Raw genomic sequence first — 22,833 nt, 5'->3', positions numbered from 1 at the left:
CACAAATGTAGAATTTGTTTGTATTTGTTTGATTTCTTTGTTTATATCCGTTAGAGAAGTTGAGCAAACATGATTTGGGACACAGCAATTTGGCCTACTTGTGCTAAAATCAGAGTAATTATTTAGCATTTTGAATATCCTGGGAAAATAACATTGATGTTTTATAGTAGAGGGGAATAAACATGTAAAACCAAGCTTTTAAAAATAAGCATTTGACCTTTTACATGCAAAATATATGATATAATGTGTTGGGGACCTAAATGGCACTGAATGCTAGGAATGACCCATTCCGTATTTGGCCGGGTCGCCGAGCTCCATGTCCCCGAAGGACTCCCACAGGCAGACCACCGGGAGGTCGTCTCCGAATCTAAGTACATGTGACAAAAGAAGATCTGATCAGTACAAACTGAGCGATACAAGATTTAGGGTCCTTGCTCTTGAAGGTGCGTGTAGTCCTCTGCTTGAACTTGGGAGATGCCCTACTGTCGGCAGGAACTGCGACATCTTCCATTTCAATTATTTAGCAGCACCAACAAGAAGGCCAGCACAAAGAACAATTCCTTTTGAAGTCACAGTCAAAATCCCCGAAAAGAAGAAGCTATAAAGCCATCGCTCCCTCGGTGCTGTTCTCCTCTGGAACATTACACGTTATCAAAGCAGCACCACAGACGAGGAAATTGCAGTTTAAACTCACCTCGTGTTGAAGTCTCCGAGTGGTTTTCTTCTGATGAGTCTGGCTTGTTTCTGACTCTCTCCGTCCGGCCGTTCCTTTTTAACCCTTGTGTTGCCTTCGGGTCAATTTGACCCGATTCAATGTTTCACCCTCCTGTCGCCTTCGGGTCAATATGACAGAGTCAATGTTTAACCATCCTGTTACCTTTATATTTACTAACATATTTTACCCTTGAGGTCAATATGACCCCAGCTATTAAAATCTCCAGAAAATTATTAGAATTAATATTGTTTTCCAAGTTTAAGTGTGAGGTACTTTATGTTTGTTTGTTGACTCGAAGAACACCGACATTAAACATTGAATCGGGTCAAATTGACCCGAAGGCGACAGGAGGGTTAAATATTGAATCGGGTCAAAATGACCCGAAGGCAACACAAGGGTTAAAGTAACACGACTATCAAGTAGAAGTCATGGTCAGTCCATTACAGCCCCCCACAAACTACACCCCCATTGTACCCCTCAGTATAAGATTATACAATTACAGGAGTTTCCTTTTGGTTCAGGAAGTGTATTCGTGTATTTAATGTCCATAATAAATAGCAGGTGTAAATACAGTACAGGTGTACTTCAAGTTACCGTCCATTTCTCAATGTCCGTATTGATATCCCGTCTGTCAGCCACACTTTACCCTCAACAGCAGATTCTACATTTGTATCATAGTACAAGGAACTACTTTTGTTTTGGTTCACAAAGGATCAATGTATTTATTGTACATGAACAATAACTGTAATTGTAAACCAATGTCCCTTTTTTCACTCTATATTGATGATTATTGAGCATTTTCTACCTCACTACATTTCACAGAGATATATTGTAATGTTTAATACAATCATGTGACTCGTAGCGACTTGTGCCTTTTACAATAAAGCACATGAAGTGCTTGTATGATATAATGCATTATTATAAGACTTATCTACCCAGTAGTTTACACAGTATCCAAACTTGGCTTAAAATGACAAAATAAAAAAAGTATATATTTATATCATGTATGACTTTAATAAATACTTTAAATCAACACAATAATGCAGTATTTCTACTTTAGCTTCAGTAGTACTCATCCCAGTACTACTTCCACCACTTCAACGTCTAACAATAATCCGTCTAAATGTCTGATGGGATGGAATATTCTAATTTCACTGCCATGAAAAAAAGCAATTTCCAAATATTACATGACACTTAACTGCAGCCATATGACACAGAGTCCAGCAGGGATTGTAGAATACTACAGGTTGGGATATATTTTCAATCTGTTTGTAAACAAACATGTGAGCTGCCGCAACTGGCACAAAGACCTTTCAGCATGTGACATAAGATCAGGGAAGCCCTGAGTCCTGAGATCAATCACTTATGACCAGAACAGAACAACATTCAGCTCTTAACCACTCGCCTCACCTGGAGGCCAGAGGTGGACAGACACTCGTCTTTTCTTCGTTTAGCTGATTAAGACTGTGGGAAAAGCTCTGCGATGCTAAATAGACCTGGAGTTGAGATTCTTCTGATAAGCTGGAACACATTAACACGAGAGAGGCTCATCTTCGTACATGGCTGTCTTTAGGCAGCCTGCACACTTGATTTCTAAGTAAGCAGTGGCGATTCCTGAAAATACTTGTTTGCTTTAGAGTTGTTTTAAATGTGTTTGATTCAAGTTGACTTCATCAGGACAAAATATTTAAACACAATCTCTCTTCATCTCATTTTCCCCACATGAGAAAAGTAAACAATGGGAAAGCCTGAAACGACTACGCAATATGATCTACAAAGGTCTATTATGAATAGAATATGTTTGATTTTATTGAAGCATTTAAAGAGGCATGAATGAAATGAAGACAACGAAACTCACTGTTTCTCGAACTTCAAACAAACAAAGATGACTTTCAATAATTGCCAACTGCTTATGGATGAAAGTTAAACAAACATTGACGGACGTTTCAGGCTGCTTGACGGCTGCGTGAGATCGCTAAATCTTTCTTGTGTTAATTATGTTGTAATCATCTTAAAAGGAGATCATCAACACGGTGGGTCCTTTCGCTTTCGTGGGTGTGCAATGTTTGTTTGTTTTCCTGACAAAAGCCAGAGGTGACTAGAGCAACGTTGTATGGCCTGGTTATTTTTAACCGTGTTTGGTACCTGCTGTTACGTTATCCTCTGCTGTCTATTTTCACTCACTGGCTGTGGGATTAGATTTTGCAAAGTCACAGAAAGCCCATGCACGATAATCATCTTGACTGAATCCCACTGTGTGCCTTGTTTTGAGTCCTGGTTTCCTCTATTCTCCTCTTCAGCTTCTTCTTCACGATAGATTGAAGATAGATGTCTGTCAAAACTCATTTTAAGCTGCTCTGGTGCTATATTTCTCAAATTGTCCTGAGCCATGGACAAATATATAGTTTTTATACATATACATATATATATATATACAGGACTGTCTCAGAAAATTAGAATATTGTGATGAAGTTCTTTATTTTCTGTAATGCAATTAAAAAAACAAAAATGTCATGCATTCTGGATTCATTACAAATCAACTGAAATATTGCAAGCCTTTTATTCTTTTAATATTGCTGATTATGGCTTACAGCTTAAGAAAACTCTAAAATCCTATCTTATAAAATTTTAATATTTCCTCAGACCAAGTAAAAAAAAAGATTTATAACAGCTGAGTGTTTGTCAAGGCTCAGGAAACCCTTGCAGGTGTTTCAAGTTAATTAGACAATTCAAGTGATTTGTTTAATACCCTACTAATGGGTTGGTTCATGATATTCTAATATTTAGAGATAGGATATTTGAGTTTTCTTAAGCTGTAAGCCATAATCAGCAATAAATCAGAATAAAAGGCTTGCAATATTTCAGTTGATTTGTAATGAATCCAGAATGCATGACATTTTTGTTTTTTTAATTGCATTGCAGAAAATAAAGAACTTCATCACAATATTCTAATTTTCTGAGACAGTCCTGTATAGGTGAGAATTGTCAGCTGTATCTTTTCTTTGAGAAATACTTCACATGCACCACAAATAATTAGGAAAAGAGTTAGTTAGTTCTGTACATACATAGCAGCACAGACAAAAGCAAATTAAGTAAACTAGTCTGCTGGCTTCGGGTACACACAAAGCTCAGTGCAGAACCCAAAATACTTCAGGTGACGCCTGTCAGAGGTTCCCGCTCCACTTGGTTGTTAGCTCTAACGAGGAGGTGCAACCAGCTGGCAGCTCTGAGGCTGTAATAGGATTGGGACTTTGTCCATATGTGTCACTGCAGACAGTTTTAGCAGCCAAGACTATTCTGTTGACTCCGAAGCTGATTGCTAAAATCTAAGATGTTTTGCGAGCTGGTATATTATTTTCTCTTAGAATAAGAGGTATAATTAACAGTAGAGTATGACATAAAAAGGTATAGAAAATAGGGTCATAATATAGTGTAGTGTGTTGAAAATGTAAAAAAACATAGTGTAGTGTGTTGAAAAAAGAAGTCAAGTTATATATATTAATATATATATATAGTATGTCAAAAAGTCTTAAAAGAGGCATTGAATATTCAGTAAAAAATAATCATAATGTATTGTATTTCAAGTATGTGTATATATATATATATTACATAAAAATCTAAGTATAATGTATCAAAAAGGCATAAAAACGTCCATTACATCATAACAAAACATCATTATGGTACTACACTTGGAAAGAGTCATAGTACACAGCTGTGATCGTTAGTTATTTCCCCAAAATAAATTCATCATTTACATCCTCATTGGACAAATCATCCGTCGTCATGGTCACGACTTCCATAACTGTGCTGATGACACCCAACTCTCCTTCTCCTCCAAGACCATCACCTTATTCACCCACTCCACTCTCACCACCTGTCTCACTGATATAAAATCATGGAAACAACAGAACTTTCTCAAACTCAACTGCAATAATAATCTGAAATACTCAACGGCCCTAACTCCCTCACCCGCTCAGCCCAGACTTTCTCTCTCAGACCTGGGGTGACAGGGCCTTCTCAGCTGCTTCCTATTTAGTTTAGTTTAGTTTGTCTATGCCTATGTAAAGCATCTTTAAAAGTCTAGAAAAGCACTATATAAATTTGAAGTATTATTATTAAAAAATAACTTGCGTACAATGGCATAAGACCAGGAAGTGCTCATTCTTCTTTACAGTTTGGATATTGCTGTTTATAACGATGACCTTCCTCACGTCCTGACAGAGAAATATGCATATCTTTGTGTAACATAATTTCGGATTGGCCATATTTAAAGGGGGGCTTATCCCTTATACAAGCTGATGAGGATTTACTAATTGGCACGAATGCTTTCAAGTAAACGGACCCCTTTGGGATGGGTGATTGATGGACCCCTTCAAGGATGCAGAAGCCATCAGATTGGCTGCTCAGTCGCAGCTGTGCAGAGGACATTTGTTGACAGATTGGAAGAGTTCCTCCATCAGTATGGCCATGATTTAAACGAGAAAAATGCTGGTGAACAGGTGGGGACGTCCAGATTGAAGGAGGGTCGTGGATCTTGTAGCTAGCTCAGTCTATCGTCAAGACGAGTAATGACAGTTGAAGCTTTCATTTCAGACGGATGCTGCGTTGCTTCCCAATAACCACAGTGTTGCTGGGCAACGACTGTGGGCTTGAAAGGAGGTTTCCTGTGAATATAGAGCTTTCCTTGAGGATTTCATGAGCGATGGATATGCTGAGAAAGTCCCTCGACATCGGCCGAAGTAAACGGATGACAAAGTGTGAAAGATTTCTGATGATGGAGTACTCAATCCAAAGAAAGGAGCAGCGTGGGCGGTGGTTGACGGTTAGGCAGAGTTCAAAGGAACATCTCTAAATAAACAACGGCTGCAAGGGCCCAATTTGACAATCGTGTTGTTGAGAGTTCTTCAAAGATTCAGACTGGAGCCAGTCATGGCAGATATGAAGATATGCTCTATCAATCCAAGGGTGCTTATGAACACACACACACACTTTAGAAAGGTTCATGTGGTGGTCAGAGTTTGACATAAATCAAAACTGATGGAGTACCGCATGCCAGTTCCTCCTTTTTGCACTATTTTCCCCAAAATGTGCGTGCGATGCTCTTTCGTAGGACAGTAGAAGAGAACCAGTACATGCTTTCTACTGAGGTGATAAACTCAATGACACAGTAAAAGCATTAACTATGGAGGAGGAGACTGAATCCATAAGAACCTCATGGCAACATGCAAAAAAGAGGATTTCCACTGATGAGGTGGACGAGCAATAATCCGTAAAGAGTTGCACGCCATTCGAGAGGAGTGGGCTCGATCTTGACGGAGACAAGTTGCCATCTGAGAAGTCTATTGGCTTGCTAGGCTGACATGTTCAATTTCAGACAAGAGCTCATTCGCAGAGGAACTGGACAGGACATAAAATGCTCATTACTGTGGCAAAAGGTTCCAAAAAACAACAAAATCCAAAAAGGGGCAGGCAGAGAATCGGCGGTCAGAACAGGCAGGTCAGGAATACACAGGGCACAAGGAAGACAGAACTAAAGACAACAATCCAGCAAGAGGCAAGGGTAAGACTGGCACAATATATAGGGGGGGGGGGGGGAACAGGTGTAGGACATGAGAACAGGTGTACGAAATGAGACAGTAACGAGGCGAGAGTGGCTGAGGACAGGTGCAGGGAATGATACAATCAAGGAGACAGAGGAGACACAGAACAGGGCCAAACACATACATACAAACATACTGACATACATACATACATACAAACTGACATACATACATACATACATACATACTGACATACAAACTGACATACATACATACATACATACTGACATACAAACTGACATACATACATACTGACATACATACAAACATACATACATAATGACATACATACATACATACTGACAGACATACATACATACAACTGACATACATACATACATACTGACATACATACAAACTGACATACATACATACTGACATACATACATACTTACTGACATACATACATACATACAAACTGACATACATACATACATACACACTGACATACATACATACTGACATACATACATACATACTGACATACATACAAACTGACATACATACATACAACTGACATACATACATACATACATACAAACTGACATACATACATACATACAAACTGACATACATACATACTGACATACATACATACAAACTGACATACATACATACATACTGACATACATACATACATACTGACATACATACATACTGACATACATACATACAAACTGACATATATACATACAAACTGACATACATACATATATACAAACTGACATACATACATACATACATACTGACATACATACATACATACAAACTGACATACATACATACATACTGACATACATACATACAAACTGACATACATACATACGAACTGACATACATACATATATACAAACTGACATACATACATACAAACTGACATACATACATACGTACATACGTATGTTGTATATGTGGTACGAAGGAAATACTTATCGGTACCTCCAGTATAGATAAGTACAGCAAACGAGGGGTTAATACATTTGTGTTCAATGGGGAACCCAAAACTAAATTACACTGATGATTATATTTACATGCTTTTTTACTGCAGAAACATTTTGAATGCTTTTACTTCATAGATTGTCTCTGCAGTAATTCAACTGAGTACAAGCAAAACATGTCACAGCAATTATGAACAGGAGGATGAACAATGGAGAGCTTTATTTTATAGCCCTTAAATACGACTGTGTATCATATGTATTTTTTTTAAATACACAAATAAATAACTATATTTGTAATATAGTTACAACATCTTTAAAAAAGAGTTAAACATTTCCAAATTTATTTTTAAATATATCATCAAAAGACAAATGAAACTATAAGTCGTACCGCTGTTAGCTCGTTGTTCCTGTCTTATACTCGGTACTCCAGTTATTAATTGAAAAGGTTCTTGGTCATTTAACATTTTTCCAATTTAAGTTATTTCAAAGAAGACAAGGTTGTTGCCCCTCAAAGTCCCCTTCCTTACATATACAGTATGTACCCAACAAGTATAAGTATTCTATGGTTAACTTGTATACACTCAATAATATGCAGTCATCTGTGGGCTGTGATCTAAATCTGTATCTTTCACTGGGCTGTCACGCTCCTTTAAGGAGCTTTATTTTCTCTGGTCTTTGCGTGAGAAGAGTTGCAGCGTCACTATTACAGGCGTCACCTGTCAGATGTCACCATGCATTGACAGAAGTCACGAGACTAGGTGTTAACCTTTGACCTCATTTGCAGTATTAGGGTTGCCCTTAAGCCCTTAAGCCGCATGAAAACAAACATCCCACACAAGACATGAAAATAAGACGGGACTCTTCACAGCTTTGTTTTTGTTGTTGTTATTTTTAATCTCGAGACGTTTGTTGGTGTTGTGGTACAATAAACAAATAATGAGTCTCTAACTCCCTCACTACATTAGTGGGTTTCATTACTGCTCTCATTAGTGTTCTTGCACTGAACACATTAGAACATTTCTCTGGTAGAAAAAGCCTGAGGGGGCTATTATCTTGTATGTTTTTTTACAATCAGAATAATCTTTTTCCTCTTCAATATGTATTTTAATTTAATTGGATTTGGATTTTATTGAAGCAAAAGAAAGAAGTTTACAGGGTTCAGACCATGTTGTCCTCAAGAGTTCACTGTATTGTTGTCATCCAGCTGTTTTTCTTTGCTCTGTGGTCGACCGAGCTATCTTAACCTTGCCAGAACATTTTTAGCAGATTCCTTTGTCAATGGGAAAACTGTTTAAAATCTTGAGTGAAACGTCAAACTTCATATGAATTATCATTCTGGAGTTTAGGTTAAAAATTGAATCGGTGCCATTATAAATACATCCACATTTCAGAGTCTTTTAGTTTGAACTCCCACACATGGTGGTTTGCTGGTAGCCTGCAGTGGGCTTTTATGTTTTAAATGTTTTGTTATTGTTTGGCTGACAGTTTCATATTTTACGAGTTGCTTGTCTATTATTATGTATGCTATACATTTTTACTCAATGTTTCTTTTAAAGAATTTGCAGTCATGATACTCGCTTGCAGAGGTAGTTTGCACTTAATTCACTCAAAACCCTGGTGAACACACTGATAGTTTGAAAATCTAGTTTCGCTAATTATTGAAATGGCACATTTAGACACGTCCATGTTATTGTGCGGCTATTTTGTCAAAGTTGATCTGATTAAATCTTGTTCCTGTACTGTTTGGGATTTAGATATCTTGGTTTACAAACTTTTTTTATTGGAAATCAAACTGGAAATGTTTAATAAATTTCTTTTCTTTTTTTCTTTTTCATCAGTTTTATATAATAATTTATCATTGACATACACTACATTTACTCAATGTACTCAAAGACGATTTAACAAAAAAAAAAATCAGGTAAAATATTTAATTAGGAAATAAAAATAAAGAAATAGGGAGATCTTGTGGAAATAATACAGCTTTAATTAATGTGTACAGAGCTGTACCGTCAGCCTCACCAGTGCCCCTCCTGTGGCGAATGCCTGCAGTCCAGTCAGTCCATGCGAGTCACTCGCTCTACTCGCCTCTGCAGCCTGAGTATTAACCAGGCTGCTCCGTCAGCAGAGCCTCACACCCACAACACATTTATTTTTTTTTTGTAGCACAAGACATTAAGACAGCAAAGTTGCTCGTAAGCTGCTATTAACTAATGAGAAACAAAAAAAGGCTTGCAATGTTTCACAAAAGCAAAGGTCAGCTGCACTAACCTCGACCTCAGACTGCCACACCTCTCCTGCTCCCTGTCACGCGGTGACACGTAGGCCAACATCGCAGCACCCCACGGACCAACGACACCTGGCTGCTTCTCATGAAAGGCTCCAATCACGTCCCAGAGAGGCTGCAGCAGCCGCGGCCGGGTGCCGTGTGGCGGTGACACGACTCCTCGCGCACAGTCCAGCGGCTGCAAAGTCTTCAGGTCATTCCCTGCTTTGTTCTCTTCGCCCGCCACCCTGAAACCATGTTGATCACTCTGCTTTTCTCCCTCCTGGTGTCCTCCGGCGCTGCCGCAGAGAAAGGTAAATAGTTTTAAGTACACCGAGTCTTCATGATCGTATTCTCGAGTTCTTTTCTCTGCTTTCAGTGCGGGAAACTCTGCTAATATACATTTTGTAGACCTTCTTCGGTCCGTCTTTCACTGACCATCAAATATTGTCCAATTGTGTATGGTTTGTGTAAGATCAATACATCCCGAAGGGAAGGAGGAATCCTTATCATGTTGGTGATCCCCGGCCTTCACCTCGACCACGAGGTGGACATTTCCGGATGGATTGCCATGAACAGACATTCATGGTCGCCACATGATGAATCTTACCTTGACTTTGGTGATCCCCTGACTTTCATAGCTAGTGAAGTATCTCAACGTCTAGTTGATGGATTGCCACATAATATTGTCTAGATGTCCATAGTTCCCACTGCAGTGATCGAACTTTTATTTCAGCGACACTCTGTCTTCACATTTGGGGATGTGAAATAAGCCTGTCGGGACAAGGACTGGGACTGTATGGCGCAAAATATGTTGAATTGTGCATCTGGTGTCTTTCCGTCCCAGACAGTGCCTTTCCCAGACTGACCGACACCAAAGCTGTGGAGGCCTTCGTCGACTCTGCTGATGTGGTGGTCATCGGATTCTTTGAGGTCAGACATGAAAATTGCATTTAGAGAAGAAAGAAATATATTTTAAACAAGTCCACAGGGGGTCTGTTTGATGGCTGAGTTTATTATGCCAACAGGCATGCGGCGAACAACACGCGATCAGACTAGCGTGAGACTGCGAGGGCTCCAAAATTACAGCATTTGTTTGCACCCTGGTGTTTGGGATGCTGTTGTCACGGCTAGATTTGGAAGAAGAATAGATTTCCTGCCGCCACACCTTTTGGCAGGGCTGGTGCTATGAGGACGGAGAGAGAGGCAAGCCCTTTGGCCAGACTCTGTGTGTGCGGGGGAAGATGGCGGGCCACTGGAAAGGAAATACTTGCGGATCTGAGGGCTTGTGGGATTGGCTTCACTGGCCCTCTTGTAAACAAACATGGGGAGAATATTCATGAGAGGAGAGAAATGGAGGAGAGAGCACATGAGGATAAGGCGTAGTTGGATCATGAGGCTGAAGGCCAAAAGAGACCAACATGTTGGTGCTGTGACTGAGAAGGAACACGTATCACAGGCTGCAAAATGATTACATGGACTCCCAGAGCTGATGAAATGCTGGCTAGGAATACGTGATTCACCTTCCTTTGCTTCCGGTATATTCCTTTGATTCTCCATTTTTTAATCTTTCAATGCCTGCGTAACTTTTTTCAAATTCACATATTCTCGTTAGAAAGAGGATTAACTGCAGGAGCCAGTTTTTGGAAGCTATGCAGCCAATTGACTGCTACAGGAACCAAGTTCTGGAGATGACGGCCGTTTGTTAAAGATGAGATTGATCCCTTGACTTCCAGTAAAAACTACAACATTTGACTAAAAACATTCTTTTTTGTAAAAGTATGAAGTAGCACAAAAGGGAAACACGTAAATTGATACTGCATATCCTCCCAGAGAGCCTGTCTGGATCAAGGCACATTTCCTTCTCTTCAAATGATCCCACTGCAGGTAGTACAAGAATTGCAATACAAGAATTTTGGAAAAAGACAAGAAATTTCCCTGCAAAGTGTACAATGATGAAAGAAAAACAACAACAACAACAAATGATTTAAAAAGCTTGCAGGATGTAAACAAAAAATAAGATGTAACTCTGATTTCCTCTCATGTCGCAGGGAGAGGAGAGTCACGGCTATCAGGAACTTGTTGCAGCTGCAAAGCAAGTTGACTCCGTCCCGGTGGCCCTCTGCACCGTGAAGGAGGTGTGGGCCGACTACAGCCTTTCCTCAGACACCATCACCCTTTTCAGAAAGGTATTCTACACCACCCGTCTACTTTATCAATGATACGTGTAATGACAGTGATGCCGGTCTCAGGATTGGGATCTCAGGACGACTTAAATACATGTGTAATAACACCTTTTCTTTTCAGGTGAATTCTGCACGTGTCCTTCACATTAAAGAGCGATCAATTCTTACTAATAACATGTTTTACAGTATTTCTCATTCATTCAGGGTTATTCAAGATCTTGCTCAATTAAACCGTTATCATTTCTGAATTTCTTTCTGAATATTTAACAGTTCACCCACCGCAGAACAATGACAAGGGGTTCCACACGTTAGCTATAGATCGCTCTTATCTGTCGGCTTCCTCGCTCTTAACCTATAGAACCTTTGACAGAGATTAGCACCATCTGCATGATGGTGTGTCATAGCACGTATACTATCATCCGGCACATTCATTGTTCGTGTCATGAATGTTAGCAATTATTAAATGTGTCAATAAATAAAAATAGGTGTCTGTATAGTGTCTGTTTTTACCCAACTTATTTTATTGTATGCCTCTGACACGTGTGTTCCAGTCCCGTACAGCGTACATCAGTTTTATGATGATGACGATGATGATGATGATGTGTCATGTGATCCAGGCGGATAACCACCAGGAGAACCTCGTTATTGCCACAGTCAAGAAGTTAGACGCTGACGGTCTTGTAAACTTCATCAGCATCAATGAGGTCCGATACATCACAGAGTACAACCAAGTGGTAGGTCCACCTCATTGTCCACTATATCTGTTATATGTGTTCTGTCTGTCAAGCTCATTGTGTTTTAATTCCTGTCATTTACCCCCTAAAACTGTACTTAAGAATACATTTGTATGTGAAAAAGCTCAGTAGGCAGCAGACTGTCAGTGTTATATTACCTTATTATATATCCTATTTGAGATTATTGTTCCTGGTGTGTCTGTACAAGCAGCATTTGCCAATGAATACCAATGTTTTAGTTTTTTTAATAGTTAGTTGATATTTTGTTGTCAAAAAAGTTAATTTGTCTGTTGTCCTTGATAAAGTAACATTTAAAAAAGTCAGATTCTAAAAAATACTCTGAGATACATTTTTTTAAAGTACATTTCCCTCTGAAATGTCGTGGGAGTAGTACATGTTTCAAAATTGTACTTAAGAACAATATACTTGCCTAAATGCACTTCCCACTGGCATTCAGAGTATTCCAAGAACAAGAATGTATCCAACATGAATGGCCGGTTGCAGGCCTGACATGAGCCGGATGTAGTTGCACAAATGTCATTGCAAAGAGAAAACAACGTAATGACTGTATGACGATGATATGAAAAGAAACTCAGAAGAGAGGAAGGAGATCATTTGTGGCCCTTCAGAATTAGACTCCTCCCGCCTCAACCCTCCTTTGTATATACTGTACAGTATATGGTATATATATGTATATATCCTGTGTCTCCTCAGACCGCAGTGGGCCTGTTCAATTCAGAGGTGAAGACACACCTCCTGCTCTTCGCCAACAGGGGGGGTAAAGAATACACTGAGCTGAAGGAGCTACTGGGAGCACTGGCCCCAGACTTCACAGGCAAGGTGAGAATATTCAAATGACTTATAGTTTCAAATTCTGCAGAGGTGTGTTTCTTTAATTGTAGTAGAAGTTACATTTCTGTGTGAATTAAGTCGTAACAACTGTGTTCCAGTTCTTGTTTGTGCTGATTAACGGAGCAGAGAAGACCAACTCCCGGTCACTGGGCTACTTCGGCCTCAAGTCTGGGGACCTTCCACGAGTGGGTCTGTATGATGGTGACTCCGACATGAAGTGGCTGCTGCCCGCGGGGGAGATGTCTACTGAGCGTGTGCGGGAGTTCTGCCAGTCCTTCTTACGAGGGGAACTGAAGGTGAGCTCCCGATGTGGCTTACCGAAAGAGAATCAAGAAAAGAAAGAAGTGTTAAGGGTGAGCAAGGTAGGAACCCAAAAGCAGCACAAGGAGTTCTTTCAAAATAAAAAGGTTTCTTTAATTGTGTACTGAGCAGAACCACAGTCTGGCAACAGGAGAGAAACTAACGATCCAACAACATCAAGGGGTGTGAGTACAGTTTAAGTAGGCAGCGTCCTAATCCCAGCTGCTCCGGCAATCACCGCCCAGGGGAGGGAGGAGACAGCCACACCCTCTTGGTGAGCCCTAGACAGACAGGGTAAACACACAGGAGACAGAAGGACAGGGAAACAGAGGAAACACAGGGAAACACTGTCTTGTCTTGACGACAACATGACAAGAAGAGCAGAAGTTCATTGATGAAAAGAAAACAAACTGGCATGAAAAACATTGAAGCCATATATGAAGCTAAAATGTTCAAGGCAGAGGAATAACGGATACGGTTTGCCCATTTATAGAGGAAAGACAGTTGAGTTGTTATTCATACCCTCTTCAGTATTCCCTACATGTTTCTGTATTATTATCATCAACCATCCCAAATCACCAAAAACACAAACAAGTTCAACCGTGAAGCTGCAGTGTTCTGCTTTCCTCTCGGGCTCCATCACAGTTATTGCTCGCGAGAGTCTCGACAGAGCGACTGCAACTTCCCTGGACCTGAAACTGAACTTTGCAAATATGGTTTCGAAATTGAAGTCAAGTACTTTTTATTTACATCGCCCCAAAATGACAAAAGGACCTCGAGGGGCTTTACAGTCTGTACAGTTTAAGACACCCTCAACATTTAGCCCTTTGTGTTTTTATCTTTCTCTCTCCTGTTAAATCGTTATATTCTTCTGAAACTGAGTTATTTACCATTCCTGACAGATATAACTAGAAGTGAAGCAGAACCAAGATAGATTAAGCTCCATCCCATAATGCATCAGTGTTGGTGACATTGATGACATAAACGACTGCATTTCTCAGAGCTTTCCTCTGATCGTAGTACATCGACATTAAATGTGCACGTGTGGTAAACTAGTGTCACATATTCACTCTCTCCTTATCACTCACTTTATGTTTTTCAGGAGGTGCAGCAGGCAGGAGCCGAGGCCAAAACGGAGCTCTAGGACTAATAATCAGATTTAAAGGAATTGGTGTGTGTTAAATAAAAAGACTAAATGGACAAAAACAGGGGGCATCTGATTCTTTCTTCTGTGAAACTACTATATATGTGTGTGTGTGTGTGTGTGTGTGTGTGTGTATTGTTATGTTTGGTCTGTTTACGCGAGTGTGAGCTCGCCTGCGGTCTGGTCAGCGGGCCACAAGCTCCTGGCCTATAGTGAGTCTGTCCGCTGATGTTATTGTCCAGACCACAACACGCCGACCTCGGGGAGATGACACCGGGCGGGCCAAGCCGGTAACGTTTTTACGTATTTAGCAGTAACAACTCTGTAAAAGCAGAACAGACGGACTGTGGAGTGGAGACATCAAGAAAGAAAATGTTTGGTCCAAGAAATATGCCCTCAAGCAAGAAGGGAATTTCAAGGCCCGGACTCGGGACCGGGATAATTATTGGTGTTGTCTAGCGGAGCGGATGTGTCTGGCGGATTGGGGAAAGCCGGACATCCAAATACAGGCCAATCTGAAAATTCCAGTGTTGGTCTTTAAATTTTTTTTAAATGGACTCGTAATAAAATGTAGATAATGTGGATTCGAAATTAAAATACTTATTAATATTGTGATTATGTCATAGGCTTCTGTCTGTTTATCCATCCATGAGGTCACCCTGATGCATTTGACTGAAAATAACAATTATGTATTGTGATAGGTTACAATATTCATGATATGCTGTCAGTGAGTTATGTCTTATACGGCTCGAGTCCTGCAGGAGATATGCTATCGGTCTGCCAGGGGTTTTCGCTATTTAACACCTCCGTCATGCATTATATCTTTCATTTACATTTTATTTTATTCACATACCTCAATCAGAAATCAGAAATCCATCCTTCCTTGGCATTCGGTGGGTGTATTTCAGGAAGTTCCCCTGACACCTTGCTGAGGTTAAACATGCTCTTACCTACAAGCTAAAATGCTCTTCGCAAGTCATGAGTATCTACACACGCACCTGAGGTGATGGTTTAAAAGGAAAAGTCTAAATGCACGCCTGCAACTGATCATCTAAAGGTTGTTTGTTGCAATGTGATGGGGGTTTATCAATGCAGATGGAGTAGAACTGTCAGGGACCAAAGACAAAAGAAAGGAGTTTACAATTAATATTCTTTAACATTAAAAACCTTCTTTTCTTCTTTTGTGTACGCCAAATAGACTCTTTGCTGTGTAGTACACTTTGTCACAGGTTCACACGGGTAAGCTCAAGTGCAGAAGGACTGTCCGACTCTGGGTTTGAGGAACAAATGTTTTTACTTAAAATCAGACTGGTCATGAGCGAATAGACACGAGGGGCAAAACACACAACAATCTGGTAGGGAACAAAGCAAAGACTGGGAGAATATATAAGGTGGGGAAACACAGGTGTGGGACATCAGGGATCAGCGAGACGGGTGTGGCTGGGGCAGATGACGGGAATTACACAATCAGGGGAGAGGCTGAGGGCAGGTGCAGGGAATGACCAATTCCTGGGGAGACAGACACAACATTCACAGGGTGTTACACACTTTAGAAGATAAACCTGATCTCTCCTTTCTGTCTAAGTGGTGCGTTAACGTGGAGTCACAGTTCTTGGTGGTGGGATTTGTTTATTGAAAAGCTTATAACCTATAGATATACTTAGGGATGGGAAGTAAAAGAACATAATAAGCCTCCAGCATTCTATAAACACACACACATACACACACATACGCTCACACACACACACCCACATACACACATATACAAACTGTAAACCAATGAGAGTAATGCACATGGGAAAAGGAAATATATAATAATAAATAAAGAAATATATAAAAGACAATTAAAAGACAAAAACAAATATAATATCTATGATGCAATAACATATTCTAAACTAGAACGGGCACTCGGTAGAGCGCATACCTTCGCATATCACAAGATTGGGCATTGAATTATGAACATTAGTTGCATGCCAATTGGATATACATTGACCGTGCTATGGTAAAAATAAGATGTTGACCTTTTCATGACCTTGACCTTGACCTTTGACCCGATCGATCCCAAAGTCTAATCAAATGGTCCCCGGATAATAACCAATCATCCCACCAAATTTCATGCTATTCAATAAGATGTTGACCTTTTTCATGACCTTTACCTTGACCTTTGACCCGATCGATCCCAAAGTCTAATCAAATGGTCCCCGGATAATAACCAATCATCCCACCAAATTTCATGCGATTCAATAAGATGTTGACCTTTTTCATGACCTTGACCTTGACCTTTGACCCGATCAATCCCAAAATCTAATCAAATGGTCCCCGGATAATAACCAATCATCCCACCAAATTTCATGCGATTCGGTTTACAACTTTTTTTGTTATGCGAATAACACACATACAAATAAATAAATACACGGCGATCAAAACATTACCTTCCGCATTTTCAATGCGAAGGTAACTAGAACGGGCACTCGGTAGAGCGCATACCTTCGCATATCACAAGATTGGGCATTGAATTATGAACATTTTGGCATTATTTGCATGCCAATTGTTATAAATTGACTGCGCTATGGTAAAAAGAAGATGTTGACCTTTTCATGACCTTGACCATGACCTTTGACCCGATCGATCCCAAAATCTAATCAAATGGTCCCCGGATAATAACCAATCATCCCACCAAATTTCATGCGATTCGGTTTAATACTTTTTTACTTATGCGAATAACACGCATACAAATAAATAAATAATAAATAAATACACGGCGATCAAAACATTACCTTCCGCATTTTCAATGCGAAGGTAATAATTAGTATTAAGTTAAATGAAGGCCATAGCACATTTTTATCAAAAGTTTAGGTTTAAAGACATTTCAAAAACAGTTTCAGTCGCTCTCCGATCTTCAGACAGGCTTGAGGCAAGACTTCTTGATCATTTAAAATCCAGTCACAACCTGACAGGAGACCAATGTAGCAACTTTACAATGGGTGAAATATTTGTTTTTATCCTGGTATTGTAAAGAGAGGGCCTTGTCAGTAAACACAGTATTATATTAGCCCAGAGAGGATACCGCATCACCTTATATCAAATATGAGACTGATTTGTTTTATCACACATCATGGGGCGGCTTTAGCTCAGTGGGGTAAGAGGGCCGTCCTGCAACCGCAGGGTTGTGGGTTCGATCCCCGCTCTCCCCATTAGTTGCAAGTCGAAGTGTCCTTGAGCAAGGCACTGAACCCCCAGTTGCTTCCCGGGCGCTTCACCGCAGCCCACTGCTCCTTAATAACTAAGGATGGGTTAAATGCAGAGAACTAATTTCCCCTTGGGGATAAATAAAAGTGTATATTCTATTCTATTCTATATGTGCGTGAAGGTATTATGCTGGACAAACAGGACAAACAGGAAAAGTGAGCATTACCCATTCTCTAAATTAATAAAGATGCAACAACAACAACAACATCAACAACAACAACAAAGAAGGTCAAAAAAGCCCCAGACACTGCATTACCCGCCTATTCAAGAATGCTGGCATTGTTTTCTCTAACTGCCCCCCCCCCCCCCTCATGCAATAAGAGTCAACCACAAAAATGGACACTGGACGAGACATTGAAATTACACGGCACGCGGTCCAAGACAAATCCCTGACACCAGGAATAACGCTGGACTCTAGGAAACACGAAGGACACCAAGGTCATCCTGCAGCAGCACTGAACTCCTCAGAATGTCTCGCTACGGGATGGATGGAGCTCTTTGGGGTCCCGCTGGGATAAATATATGTATATACATATACATATATATATATACATACTGTATATATATACACATGAAGTGATATGTTTGCATAAACTGTTGGTTATCTACTGAGTATTTAAGTTGCAACATGGTTTAAGACCAAGCTGCAAACTCAAAATACAATTTTTGTTTTTTTGTCACAAACCACGGCTGAAGCCACACTTCAACTGTGTCCTAAAAACAGAAAGCTGCGTCCAAACCCGCATACACAGGGCTGTTCATCCAAAACATGGGGGCTGCTTATATTTAGCCGTATATCTGCTGAAATACATGCCATGTATTGGGCCACCGGCTGGCGTCGGTAAACCGTGGCCGTGTCTCATATGCATCCGGCCAGGAGCTCGACCCAGATGCGTCTGTAAATAGTGACTGACTGCGGTTCTGGTGGGACTCTGCAACACTCTAATTAAGCTCTGTCGCATAGTGAGGCTCGCTGCTGTCCCGTGTCACTCGATTAGTAGCCTGTGGTCGGCCCAGGCTATAGTTTGGGGTTTGTGTGGGCGGAGCGGAGCAATGGCCGAACAGGCAGACCTCATGTTGAAGAATCGAGGCTGCAGCGGGTCTCCCTGATTAAAATCCAATCACATTTGAAGGGGTATTTTATAAAAATCAGTAACACCACTGGTTTGGACTTTCAGGGGGTTTGTTGCATTATTTATACTCCGGTGATGAGGGACGAGGATTGGAAGGGAATTTAAACGGGGAATTACACACGTCGAGTACAAAATTGATACGGTTTGACCTCAGGGAGTGATTGACAGGGACCGAAGGCACTTTGTCGGAGAAAATATGAGAAAAGTACTGTACCCAGAAGTCAGAGGGAGAAACTATTTTAAAATGCCAATTCAGTTATTCAATTTGACATTAATCTGTGGGACATATGCATTGTTTAGAACATATGTCTGAGTGTGTATATTTGCATGTGTGCAAGGTCCGGCTTTCATCATGTCACTCCGTTGGTCTTGGATCGGCTTCATCAACACGGCTACAAACACAAGAAGGTGTATGTTTACATGCAGCACCGTACGTACTGTCGCATGCCTGAAATGTTTGTGGCCGTGTACGTTTCTGCGCGGGTGAACGGGTTTGTCGGACTCCGTGCCAGGCCTGCGGGGGTGTGGAGGGGAGCTTTCTTGACAAGTGGAAGCGGAAATGTTGACATTCGATTCCCCGGCCAATCAGAGGACTACCTCAGGTCTGAGAAAGGAGGTGGACTTCAGTATATATTGACCTTAAATTGGGGGAAAGAAGCAGAGCAAAGCCATCGAAGGAAAGAAGAGCGCACATTCAGGAAAGCAACTTTTCTCCACAGTGAAATCAACTCCAAGGCACCATGAAGACTCTGATTCTCCTCTCCATCTGTGCCCTTCTGTCAGTGTGCTGGTCCATGGGAGGTAAGGACGGACTCATCTCTGTGATTCCTCAGTGACCTCTCGGTTATTTGAAACGATTTGGAACAGTGTCTCGACAAAAGTGTTATTTTCTGTGACTCCCCAGCTTTTGAGCCAGAGGTTTCCGACGACTCCGCCGCCGACACAGCAGCTGACGCTGCACCTGCTGACCTCGCTGACCCCGATGACCCCGCTGACACTGCTGACCCTGCTGACCTTTTTGAGCCCGCTGCTTCCGCCGATACCGCTGATACCGCTGACCCTGCTGACCCCGCTGACCCTGCCACCGCCCTCGATTCATCCTCCTCTTCCTCAGACTCTTCCGCATCTGACTCCAACTCCAGCTCCGACTCGTCTTCCTCCTCCTCTTCCTCGTCCTCCGAGTCTTCCGAATCGTCTTCCTCCGAGTCCTCCTCCTCTGAGTCCAACTCCTCAGCATCCGACTCCTCCGCCTCCGATTCTTCCTCCGATTCTTCATCCTCCTCATCTTCATCCGAGTCAGCCAGCGTAGAGGGTATGAAACATTTTCCAGATACCATATTTGCATGGTTTCTGAATTACTTGTAAAACAAGAATCCCTTGAATAAACGGTTGATTGTGTGATGCTTGTCCTTGCAGCGTCTCCGGTGGTCATGAAGAGAGACCTGGCTGCTGTTCTCCTGAGGAGGAGAAGAGCTGCCCCAAGCAGGAGTCCTCACCCCCTTGCAGCTGGAAAGGTACAGTTATTTACTCTGTTCCTTGCTGCAAAGTTCCCACCTACGGTGAAATGACCATTTGACACGTTAGTCAGGTGTAAAAAAACAAAACAAGCCAGAACTCAGAAGTCGGGGAGATTTTGCAGCCCTTCTAACCTCCTTCCTCTCCTTCCTCTCCTTCCTCTGCAGCCTGAGTGAGGTGTGTGAGCTGAACATTGGCTGCGGCGAGATGGCCGAGACCGCGGGCATCGTCGCCGCATACGTGGCCTACTACGGACCCGTTCCCTTCTAAGATGAAGACACCAGAATATTTTTTTTTCTGCCAGGTTGTCACAGAACAGTGCAGCAACTCCCCTAAATCCAGGCAAGGAGAAGATCAATCCCAAACCCCCGCTTAAAATGAAAAAAGTTTTGGCCCATGTTATGTTATGATGCTGGATGGATATCTTTTTAAAGGCACAAGTGAACGGCTTTAATGGTTGTGTATGAGAAGGCCTCTACAGGCTTTCAGAGAGAGGCACATGGAAACGTAAGCCTGTGAAGTATGTAGTTGCCCTCCCGAGATTATATTATTCTCTACGTCCATAGTCTAATGAATGGTGCTACAAGTGAAGATGACGTGTATATTAATGTATTGGTGTTTGTTTATTTCTTCAACTAGAAGTATAGTTCTAGTAAGTAGTGGATGTAGTAATGAGGTACTTTGGTTTTAGTAGGAGTGTATTGGTAGTGATAATGTACAGTGTGTGTAGAATGCATATCAGTTATCTGTAAAGACTGTAACCACAAATTGTCTTTAGATTTGAAAAATAATAAATTATTTTGTTTTGTGAAATTGTTGGTATTGCCCTCGATGACTACAATGTTTTGATGGGAGGCTGATGTAAAGAATGACATCATACGGGTGATCATTCCCTTCTACGAGTGACAATACAAGCAGTCATATTATTATTACAAAAAATGTATCATAGCTGCTTAAATCCTGATTTAGATATATTCTGCAGAGGATTATCTCTCGTGCACAATACAAGTGGCAACGCGAGGCGGAGCTCCAGGCAGCATTCATGCTGTTCTCATATTTGCCACTAGATGTCAGAGTTGGTCAGTCAAACAGACCAGGAATTAATTTCGCGTTCAATTGAAATACATGAAAACACACTCTGACGGAATAATATATAATATCAATCAAATCAAACTCCCAACAGAAATAATTATATTCATTATACCCAAAATTTTACAGATTTCCCCTTTGAAATTTAGGAGTAAGTAATGGTTCATAAATTGTGTTGGTGCAGCCACAGCTTGAAAGAAATAATCAGAAAAGTGTTAAAGAGGAACACAAAACAAAATAATTGCTTATTAATAGAAGGGATTCTAATAAGAATTAATTATATAGAGAGGGAAAAAAAGGCCTCAATCGTTCTGTACATTTCGTTCTTCAAAGAGATGTTCGAGATTTCAAGATATTATGCCTCAAAAGATGCTAAGGCATGAAGAACAATTACAAGAAGAGATAAGATAAAGAGTATGTGTGCCTCGTTTTTAGGCGTGCCCTCTGCTCATTCACAGAGGCAGAGGGACACGTGGACGAAACGCTGTGTGGATACACTTTGTTCAGCCCAGATTAGATTAGCCAAATAGAAGTGTAAAGAGATTTCTGCATTACTAAATTAAAACAGATTGCACCAGGCCAACTAGTTATTACATGAAGAAAAGTTAGAGCAACCTTTGGCTTATAGATAATCCAGTCAGAGGGAAGAGTCAAGAAAAACACATCTGATCTGACACTAGAGACATTTGTTACTATTAATGTCTAATTATTCTCTTTATGAACGATGTGTGCTGACTGAAAATATCTTTATTTACACTAAATATCCCAACATACCTCAAATCGCAATGCACTTAATGCCAATAATGTTTAGTCAAACCATTATTTAATAAAACAATGGTTTAAAAACCAGCAGTGGAAGAATTACACTCTTCTTCCTCTTTACTTTTTTTTATTGTGCAACAATAGAAAAATACTCTGTCATAAGTAAAAGTCCTACATTCATTAAGTAAAAGTACATACGTATTACTGGGAAGATGTTATTGCTGCAGCTGTGGAGCTGATTAACTTACCTTCAACACTACAGTTAGTTATTCCAGTGGTTCCCAGCATAGGGATCGGGCCCCCTGAAGGGTCACAAGATAAATCCAGAGGGTCCAGAGATGATTAATGGGAAA

The 22,833-nt window shown here is 40.8% G+C and overlaps 2 protein-coding genes across 2 annotated transcripts; both read left to right on the top strand.

The window, feature by feature from the left end:
• Positions 1–9,747: 9,747 nt before the first annotated feature.
• LOC130190807 (endoplasmic reticulum resident protein 27) lies at positions 9,748–14,752 on the top strand. The gene is made up of 7 exons (XM_056410430.1): positions 9,748–9,830; positions 10,364–10,449; positions 11,568–11,705; positions 12,320–12,436; positions 13,151–13,276; positions 13,387–13,584; positions 14,691–14,752. Exons 1-7 carry the CDS (start codon positions 9,773–9,775, stop codon positions 14,730–14,732), a joined length of 765 nt encoding a protein of 254 aa, XP_056266405.1. The 5' UTR covers positions 9,748–9,772; the 3' UTR covers positions 14,733–14,752.
• A 5,063-nt stretch (positions 14,753–19,815) lies between these two features.
• Positions 19,816–21,442, top strand: LOC130190486 (osteocalcin 2-like). The gene is given in 5 exon segments (XM_056409921.1): positions 19,816–19,915; positions 20,019–20,426; positions 20,531–20,592; positions 20,594–20,628; positions 20,797–21,442. Coding segments are annotated over 5 exon segments (669 nt in total). The 5' UTR covers positions 19,816–19,854; the 3' UTR covers positions 20,900–21,442.
• Positions 21,443–22,833: the final 1,391 nt, after the last annotated feature.

This window comes from Pseudoliparis swirei, chromosome 24 (assembly GCF_029220125.1).
Source record: "Pseudoliparis swirei isolate HS2019 ecotype Mariana Trench chromosome 24, NWPU_hadal_v1, whole genome shotgun sequence".
NCBI lineage: Eukaryota > Metazoa > Chordata > Actinopteri > Perciformes > Liparidae > Pseudoliparis > Pseudoliparis swirei.
The sequence above is the reverse complement of the archived record's forward strand: the minus strand, read 5'-3'. Positions and strand labels throughout refer to the sequence as shown.

What these genes read in the sequence shown, in the direction of transcription:
- LOC130190807 (XM_056410430.1), top strand. Translation starts at nt 9,773, where the DNA reads ATGTTGATCACTCTGCTTTTCTCCCTCCTGGTGTCCTCCGGCGCTGCC. An exon ending in TCACAGAGTACAACCAAGTG is followed by an intron (nt 12,437 to 13,150) that starts GTAGGTCCACCT and finishes GTGTCTCCTCAG; the next exon opens with ACCGCAGTGGGCCTGTTCAA. An exon ending in TCTTACGAGGGGAACTGAAG is followed by an intron (nt 13,585 to 14,690) that starts GTGAGCTCCCGA and finishes TATGTTTTTCAG; the next exon opens with GAGGTGCAGCAGGCAGGAGC.